General features: G+C 45.6%; 1 protein-coding gene across 1 annotated transcript; it reads right to left on the reverse strand.

The window, feature by feature from the left end:
• Positions 1-3109: 3109 nt before the first annotated feature.
• Positions 3110-6061, reverse strand: LOC123154559 (BTB/POZ and MATH domain-containing protein 1-like). Its single transcript, XM_044573258.1, has 2 exons — positions 5109-6061; positions 3110-4946 (listed from the first exon to the last, which is right to left on the reverse strand). The coding sequence occupies exons 1-2, from the start codon at positions 5990-5992 to the stop codon at positions 4868-4870; spliced, it is 963 nt and encodes a 320-aa protein (XP_044429193.1). The 5' UTR covers positions 5993-6061; the 3' UTR covers positions 3110-4867.
• Positions 6062-10173: the final 4112 nt, after the last annotated feature.

Consider the following 10173-nt stretch of genomic DNA (forward strand, 5'->3'; position numbering starts at 1 on the left):
ATATGCCCTTCCCCCATTCGCTCCGCTGCCCCCCATGTGCCGACAAGGAAGGCACCGTCCGCCCGCCCATGACCGACAATGATCCGACGGTCGGATGGGCGATTCCTAGACTGTTTTCTGCCAAAGCAGGCAGAGGAGGAGAACATGTGTGACTCACCGTAGCTCCAACATGCGTGGACAAGCACGGGCAGTGCCAGTACACGGTTTGCCAACGTCTTGTTTGAGGGAATGTCGCAGCAAGACACGATACATTTTTTACTCCTTTCCAATCAATACCTTGCATAGGCCATTGAATCATTAAGTTGCATATGTCATTGCATCAATTTGTTGCATATACCGTTAGCTCATTTGCAATCATGATAATTTTAGGACATTATCATGTCGGACATGATCAATGAGAATCAAGAACCTACCCAAACGGGCTATGAATTGAGGGATCCAAATTTTCCTACGTTTGAAGTTGGGGGAGCATCAAACTGCAACAAGAAAAGAAAGGCATATATACCCAAGCCAGGAGGTCCAGCTTTCACAACATTTGAGGATATCTTGTTGGTTAAATCTTGGTTGACCACAAGCATGGACCCTATATGTGGCACAGAGCAAAAGGGAAACAAGTATTAGGAGAAGATTTGGAAGCATTATCATGAACATAAGGAATATGTGGAGCCGCATCCTATCATTACCATCTGCAATGTGACCTCTCTCTAACATAAATGGTCCATCATTCAAGGACAAAGCAGGTATGTCGGCTACTATGCACAAGTGATTGGTCGCCCTGAAAGTGGGATGGGAGTTGCAACTCATGTAAGTTGATTTTCTTTCTCATCATTTGAATTGCTTGTTTTTTTGTTGAATTCTCATTTTCGTACTTATTGTTTGCTAGATGGTGGTGACGACCACCATGTACAAACAAATGGAGAAGAAGCCATTTGGTTTTGGGCATTTTTTGGTGCTATTGGATGGCAAACGAAAGTGGACACAACGTGGATGATCTCAAGGCCGGCAAGAGGAAGAATGATGGCACACGTTCCCACCAATAAATTGGGTTGGGTGACGAAGAGGGGGAAGATGTAGGGGAGAATGGAAAAGCCACCATGCCAATGAATAATCGGTAAGTGATGGGAAACAAGTGGGAGAAAGGGATGGCTGCCTATGATGCCACAACGACAAAAATGTGCACCACTTGTACGGGCATTTTTCTTCACAAGGGAGAACAAAGAAAGACGAGAGGTACATGCTCATATTGGATGCGCAAAAAGAAAGGATGGGCTGGGACTGAGATAGGGTGAACAACATGTTACAAATTGAAAGAAACACGTTAACAATTAAGAGGGAGAAAATAGAGTTGGATAAGAAAGAAGTGTATATCAAATGGGAGATCTAGAAGGCCCAGACCTTTGGATCAATAGAGATTGAGAAGGAGAGGTTGCAACTAGCTCGAGACAAGGAGGATTCCAGGATAATGTTGGCGGACGCAAGCCTCTTGGATGTGGAAGCAAAGAAGTGTCTTGGGAGTAGGAAGAAGGAGATCAACGAACGTAAGGAGTACGAGGCGGGGAGAGCGGCAGTGGCAGCAGCGGAAGCCGAATGGGCGGTGGCCGCGGCAAAGGTGGCACGGATGGCGTACGATGAGTGATACGTCTCCGTCGTATCTACAATCTTTGATTGTTTCATGCCATTATCTTACAACTTTTACATACTTTTGGCAAAAATTTATATGATTTTCTTGGACTAACATATTGATCCAGTGCCTAGTGACAGTTCTTGTTTGTTGCATGTTTTTTGTTCGCAGAAAATTCATATCAAACGAAGTCCGAACGCGATAAAAATTTATGGAGATGTATTTTGGGAGATCGAGAATCCATATCCCCAACCACCACTCATAAGGATCAATGATAAAATATGCTCCAACCTCACTACTAATGTCAGCGGCCACCACTTTACATGCATGCATATTTACTTGTGTAAAGACTTACTTCCCTTAACACCATTATTAATACTCAACTTTAATTCTTTTACTAGCATGCCCCTATATTACCGCTTCAATATCGCAAAACTATTGCAAGTGAATCAAACATATCATATTCAGTGATCTACAAATTTTATGTAGGATTTTATTTCTAACCATGTGCAGACTAATTTACGTATCCAAGAAAGAAGTTTATCTCAAATGGGAGATCCAGAAGGCCCAGATTTTTGAATCAATAGAGATTAAGAACGAGAGGTTGCAACTAGCTCGAGACACGGAGGATTCCAGGATAATGTTCGCGGACGAAGACTCTTGGATGCGGAAGCAAAGAAGTGGCTTAAGGGTAGGAAGAAGGAGATTAACGAACGTAGGGAGTACGAGGCGGGAAGAGCGGCGATGTCAGCAGTGGAAGCTGAACGGGCCGTTGCCGCAACAAAGCAGGTGGCACAGATGGCGTATGATGAGTGATCATCACATTGGGCAGACATGGCTCGAACTTGAGTTTTTTTGGCATGTCCGAATTATTGAACTATGATTTATTTTGCTTTGTTACACTGTTGAACTGTTGAATTGTGATGAAATTGTGCTATATGATCTACATGTATGGATTGCATGAATTTAAGACTTTAGATTTGCGGTGTGTGGTTGCCCAGCAGGCAATATGAGAGGCCATCCAGCGCCTTCCAGGGTCACACCCAGACAAGCTCACAGACGTTTAGGGGGGCCCGATGACCCATGAAAACCTGAATGATGCACAAAATTTCATCCAAACTGTTACACAATCCCGAGTCTGTTAACATTTTCGTTTCTGATCCACATGTGTCCATCAGCCCCAACCTAAGAGCAACACCGACTTATGAGAAGCCTTAGGCCCTCTCCCTCAAAAGACTAGCCTGTTAAAAGGAGACACCCCATCTTTATATGTCGTGTTTTGTCTCCCTTGATTATCTCACAGCCGACGTGGGATTAAAACCAACACCAACCTGCATATTCGAACATTTCCCTACAACCAGGAAAAATCGGAAGATAGAATCAAATGATCTTATGAATAAAATATCTTCCATGCAACAATTATAACACCGCAAAACTAGTCTGCACTTTCATTCGCAGCATGGAATTGGCTATCTGAGTTTCTTTTTTGCGGGAAACTGTCAATTTATTCTTCTTCAATCATGGCAGTACACTGAAAACCGGAAATAATGAAAATTACATCCAGATTTATAGACCACCTAGTGACGACTGCACGCACTGAAGCAAGCCGAAGGCACGCCGCCATCATCGTCCCTCTCTCGTCGGAGTTGGACATAACTTATTAGAGTAGACAGTCAAAAAGTCTATCATGCTAAGGCCTGGTAGGAGTAACGCACTAGAACAACATGACAGGACACAAATTAACTAAGTGCTACTCCGTACTAGACTACACATAACACCAGCTATGCATCAATTCTTCCTCCCGCGTGCAGCCTTGAGAAGGTCAGCCAGCACCCGAGGGCAGGTCGCCTCCAGCTGCTTGTAGCCCTCCGTCGCTAACACGGCACCAAGAATCGCCGGCGTTTGACGATGAACTCAACGCACCTCCGACTAAGTTTTTTTACCGGAGCCGGGAGCTACCGGTGGAGAATCTGCCGTTCAATTGCTTTCTTTGAGATTCATGCCAACCTTTTGTGTATGAAGTAAAAATAATTTACTATACAATACAAGCAGTAGACAAAGGAATACATTTGTGCATGTCAGATGCGTGGCAGCTTTAGATGTGACTTGGTGGAAAAGGACGGCGCATGGGTTCTCTCCCCCAAACAAAGTAGTTGCATTTTATTTGCTGATCATATTTTGAATGGTTAACAGCTTATGAACCAAATTTTCATTAATGAATTTTTTTGTACATTTGAATTCAGGGTGATAAGACCTTTAAAACAAGACCGGTCTTGGATACAATTTGGCTAGATTGAATTTTTACTGGTTCAATTAATTTCACATTACAAAAAATAGGATTTTACTCATTTCAATAAACAGAGTTTACTCATTCCAAAAAAATTATTTCACTAATTTGAAATACGGATTTCACTCATTTACAAATTTATTTTATTATTTCAAACTAATATTTCATTTATTTCAAACAACTGATTTCACTCAGTTGAAAAAACTTACTTCACTCATTTCAGAGAACACATTAGATTCACTCATTTGAAGTACTATATTCCACTTGTTTAAAAAACTTATTTTACACATCACAAAAAAAATATTTTCAAACTTTGTTTCACTCGTTTCAAGAAACTAATTTCACTTATTTCAGAAAACACATTACATTCAGTCAATTGAAATACTATATTTCACCTGTTTCAAAAAGTAATTTTACTCGTTACAAAAGATAAATTCCGCTCATTTCACTAGTTTCAGAAAACACATTACACTCACAATATACAGAAATAAATAAGGATTTTTCACAAAAATAATATTTCAATTAAAAAACTATTTCACTCATATAAAAAATATCATTCAAACACATATTTCTCTGCAGTAATTAAAATCTATGAAATTAGTGAAATTAGATTTTTGAACTAAGTGAGATCTATGAAAATAGCTACTTTTTGAAATGTGTGAAACATGTTATTTTTAAATCTGACTGACATAAGCAGTTTCACACAGAGTGAAATAACATGTTTCATATGTTCCATATATAGAGTGAAATAAATTTCAAATACTGAAATAAGCAGTTTCACACAGAATACATAGAGTGAAATAAGTTAACTGAAATGTTGAAAATTAAATGTATTTGAAATCTATCCAAAATTGATCTTGTTCTAAAGGTCTTGACACCCGGAGATCAAATATATAAAATATTTCACATATGTAATTTTGGTTTAAAAGATATTAACGGTTAAAAATGTCAAATGAAATTTAAATGGGTACCTTTGTTATGGGGGCCTGAAGAGGAGAGTATGTCTGAGCCATACATGCATCATACTGACAAAAAGTGCTGACAAGAGTTGACAAGACGTTTCATACATGATGATGTTGAACAGAATACAAAGGAATACTAGTATGCATGTAGACCGCGTGCACCAATCTCAAAAGAATTTAAGGGTGGATTTAGCACCGGTACATCTCTGCACCGGTAAAAAGAGGTTTGCGAACGCACCTCGCCTTGAGCCGTGGGCAGTTGTTCAGCTCCGCCAGATTCAGAATCGTGGCCGCCGTCCTGTCCGCGGCCGCGAGGAGGCCACAGGTCAACGCCACCGACTCCTCACCGTCGTGTCGGTCGAGCTCCGTTGTCGTGTCGGTGTAGATGAAGTGCAGCATGGCCTTGAACTCCGCCGCCTCCATGCCGTGGACCTCCAGGCGCCGCGCGCACTTCTTGTCGCTCGCGTCCCCGAAGAACTCGGCCATGAAGAGCGGTGACCTCGCGGCCAGGACGACCTTGTGCGCTGCGCGGCAAACGTTTCGCCGGAGACAACGAACGTGATGTCGGATCCCGTCCCGCTCCGCAGGAGCTCCCCTAGGTGCCGGCACAGGAAGCGACGCGGGCACGTCCACGCCTGGGCGCTGTTCCCGGAGCACCGTGATGGCGCATTTCACGGTGAGGGTGCCGTCGCCCCGGAGGTAGCCGGAGATCTCGAGGTCGCGCCTGTGCGCCAGCACGAGCGGCGCCGACTCGCCGCCGCAGTGGCGCGCGAAGGCTGCGGACACCGTCCTGGGCTCCGACTGCTCGGCCAAACCCGCGGGATCGACGAGCCAGCAGTCTAGGCGCGCAGTGACGACGTCTCCGGTGGCGGCGGGATGGGCGAGGAGCACGAGCTTGAGCGACATCCACATGCTGCACACCGAGGACGCAGGGTAGCAGCGGATCTCCCACTCGTGCCAGCCGACGCTCCACCTGGAGCATACCACGATGCACTCGTCGTGACCGCTGGCTACCGTGGCCGGGGCCGTGGAAGTCGAGCTGAAGCCGTCGATCTTGAACGTCCGCACGGAGCGCGCGGCATCGGCGAGGTTCCTGGTCGGTCCGACTTGGGCGTTACCCATGGCTCTTGTTTTGCCTGTGCTTGATTCGATTTGTGGAACACAGAGTACTCGGCACGTGTGCGCGTAGAGAGCGACTTTCGATCGCAAGAGAAAACACACGTCCGTGCATGTATTTATCTGGAGGACTCGATCGAGGAAACCTACACGGACAAGTAGACCGTGTAGGAGTACGATCCGAGAACAAGTGCTCATAGGTACGGGCTCAACACGTTGATCGATTTGTTCTAAATTCACACCCACACGCCGCCGGCCGGCCAGCAACATGCCGACAGCGAGGCCCACCCATGGCGGGGCTGGACGCGGGGCTAAGCCCTATCCTCCCAGACCATGTCATCGAGGACATCTTAGCGCGGTTGCCGGCCAAGTCCGTGCACAGGTGTCGCTAGTAGAAAACAGGGCTATGGTTCGTGAGTCCAGGGGGCCGGCCGGGCCACGTGGGCCATTGGTCCCGGTTTGTCTGGACCTTTTGGTCCCGGTTGGTGGGACGAACCGGGAACAATGGGCCTCGCTTCTGGCCCACCACCATTGGTCCCGGTTGGTGGCTTAAATCGGGACCAAAGGCTTCCCTTTAGTTCCGGTTCATGTCATCAACCGGGACCAATGAGGTGTCTATATATACCCCCTCGCGCAAGAGCAGAGCACAGTGCTTTGTTTTTTCTGGTTGAGGGGGAGAGGGCTTTGTGGTGCTCTAGCTCACCTCTTATGCACATGAGGTGTTCGATGGAATGCCCGAGCCACACTATTTAAGCTTTCTCCTCTCGAAGCTCGACCTCCAAGCTCCATTTTCCTCGAGATTTGTCTAGATTTAGCGGTCCGTCACGCCCCATCCCCGTCTTCACCGCCGTCGATCACCCGCGCCGATCTCATCACCGACACCACCGTGGTGAGCCTCTTGTTCTTATCTTCTTTCTGAAAGAAAAAATATTCTTACTTGTATGTTTAGATAGATACTTGTATCATTTTCTTACATTTATTATTGCATCTTATATAGTGCGATGGTTTTGGTATCCGCCCCCGTCGGCGCTCGTCCTGTCTATGATTCGGATTTGGTATGTATATTATCTTTATAACTATTGGTTTATTTATTGTTTATAAAAATTATGCCGACCAACGTGACATAGATTTTATTTATCTAGGATGTATGAGAATCGAAAATGCCAACCGACCCTATTATCGAGAGGTTAAATTTAGTTGAAGAAGAAAACAATTTGTTGAAGGAAAAAATAAAAAAAATTGAGGAGGAAAAGATGATATTGGAGTTGCATGTTGCGGATGTCGTCGATGATCACAACATCAAGATGGATGCAATGCGCTTGAAGATTAGAAAGATTAGAAAATATGCCATTCATACCGAGGCTTGGTATCATTATGTCGTTGGATCAATTGTTACCTTGGTTGCGATTATGATCGCATTTGTTTTCGCATTGAAATGTTTTACATAGTTTCAATGTATGGTTTAATTAATTAGATGCTCTGGAGAGCTATATGTTGTTAGATGAGAACTATGTATGCACTTTGGTTTTAATGTGATGATGAACTTCTATTAATTTGGACACTTAATTATAGATAATGCACGCAGATGAACCGGCAATGGATGTACGGTGACAGACACACCCGCGAGTACATTAAGGGCGTGCATGAGTTTCTCGATGCGGCTGAGGCAAACAAGCAGAATGGTTTTATGTGTTGTCCATGCACTGAATGTGGGAATACGAGGTCTTACTCTAACCGGAAAATCCTTCACTGCCACCTGCTTTACAAGGGTTTCATGCCACACTATAATGTTTGGACGAGGCACGAAAAAATAGGGGTTATGATGGAAGACGGCGAAGAAGAAGAGTACGATGACAACTATGTGCCCCCTGAATACGGTGATGCTGCAACGGGGGGAGCTGGTGAAGATCAAGAGGAACCAGACGATGTGCCCAATGATGCTGCCACGGGTGAAGCTGCTGAAGATCAAGAGGAACCAGACGATGTGCCCGATGATGATGATCTCCGCCGGGTCATTGTCGATGCAAGGACGCAATGCATTAGTCAAAAGGAGAAGCTGAAGTTCGATCGCATGTTAGAGGATCACAAAAAAGGGTTATACCCCAATTGCGAAGATGGCAACACAAAGCTCGGTACCGTACTGGAATTGCTGCAGTGGAAGGCAGAGAATGCTGTGGCTGACAAAGGATTTGAGAAGCTACTGAAAATATTGAAGAAGAAGCTTCCAAAGGATAACGAATTGCCCGACAGTACATACGCAGCAAAGAAGGTCGTATGCCCTCTAGGATTGGAGGTGGAGAAGATACATGCATGCCCTAATGACTGCATCCTCTACCGCGGTGCATACAAGGATCTGAACGCATGCCCGGTATGCGGTGCGTTGCGGTATAAGATCAGACGAGATGACCCTGGTGATGTTGACGGCGAGCCCCTCAGGAAGAGGGTTCCTGCGAAGGTGATGTGGTATGCTCCTATAATACCACGGTTGAAACGTCTGTTCAGAAACGAAGAGCATGCCAAGTTGATGCGATGGCACAGTGAGAACCGAAAGAAAGATGGGAAGTTGAGAGCACCCGCTGACGGGTCGCAGTGGAGAAAAATCGAGAGAAAGTACTGGGATGAGTTTGCAAAGGACCCAAGGAATGTATGGTTTGCTTTAAGCGCGGATGGCATTAATCCTTTCGGGGAGCAGAGCAGCAATCACAGCACCTGGCCCGTGACTCTATGTATGTATAACCTTCCTCCTTGGATGTGCATGAAGCGGAAGTTCATTATGATGCCAGTTCTCATCCAAGGCCCTAAGCAACCCGGCAACGAAATTGATGTGTACCTAAGGCCATTAGTTGAAGAACTTTTACAGCTGTGGAATGGAAACGGTGTACGTACGTGGGATGAGCACAGACAGGAGGAATTTAACCTTAAGGCGTTGCTGTTCGTGACCATCAACGATTGGCCCGCTCTCAGTAACCTTTCAGGACAGACAAACAAAGGATACCACGCATGCACGCACTGTTTAGATGACACTGAAAGTATATACCTGGACAAATGCAGGAAGAATGTGTACCTGGGCCATCGTCGATTTCTTCCGACCAACCATCAATGTCGAAAGAAAGGCAAGCATTTCAAAGGCGAGGCAGATCACCGGAAGAAGCCCGCCATGCGCACCGGTGATCACGTGCTTGCTATGGTCAATGATTTACACTACGTAATCTTTGGAAAGGGTCCCGGTGGACTAGCTGTTCCGAATGACGCTGAGGGACACGCACCCATGTGGAAGAAGAAATCTATATTTTGGGACCTACCCTACTGGAAAGACCTAGAGGTCCGCTCCTCAATCGACGTGATGCACGTGACGAAGAACCTTTGCGTGAACCTGCTAGGCTTCTTGGGCGTGTATGGGAAGACAAAAGATACACCTGAGGCACGAGAGGACCTGCAACGTTTGCACGAAAAAGACGGCATGCCTCCGAAGCAGTATAAAGGTCCTGCCAGCTACGCTCTTACGAAAGAAGAGAAAGAAATCTTCTTTGAATGCCTGCTCAGTATGAAGGTCACGACTGGCTTCTCGTCGAATATAAAGGGAATAATAAATATGCCAGAGAAAAAGTTTCAGAACCTAAAGTCTCATGACTGCCACGTGATTATGACGCAACTGCTTCCGGTTGCATTGAGGGGGCTTCTACCGGAAAACGTCCGATTAGCCATTGTGAAGCTATGTGCATTCCTCAATGCAATCTCTCAGAAGGTGATCGATCCAGAAATCGTACCAAGGCTAAGGAGTGATGTGGCGCAATGTCTTGTCAGTTTCGAGCTGGTGTTCCCACCATCCTTCTTCAATATCATGACGCACGTCCTAGTTCATCTAGTCGACGAGATTGTCATCCTGGGGCCCGTATTTCTACACAATATGTTCCCCTTTGAGAGGTTCATGGGAGTCCTAAAGAAATATGTCCGTAACCGCGCTAGGCCAGAAGGAAGCATCTCCATGGGCCATCAAACAGAGGATGTTATCGGGTTTTGTGTTGACTTCATTCCTGGCCTTAACAAGATAGGTCTCCCTAAATCGCGGTATGAGGGGAGACTGACTGGAAAAGGCACTCTTGGAAGAGACTCAATAATATGCAGGGACGGATATTCTTGGTCTCAAGCACACTACACAGTTCTACAGAACTCTACCTTGGTGACCC

This window comes from Triticum aestivum, chromosome 7A (assembly GCF_018294505.1).
Source record: "Triticum aestivum cultivar Chinese Spring chromosome 7A, IWGSC CS RefSeq v2.1, whole genome shotgun sequence".
NCBI lineage: Eukaryota > Viridiplantae > Streptophyta > Magnoliopsida > Poales > Poaceae > Triticum > Triticum aestivum.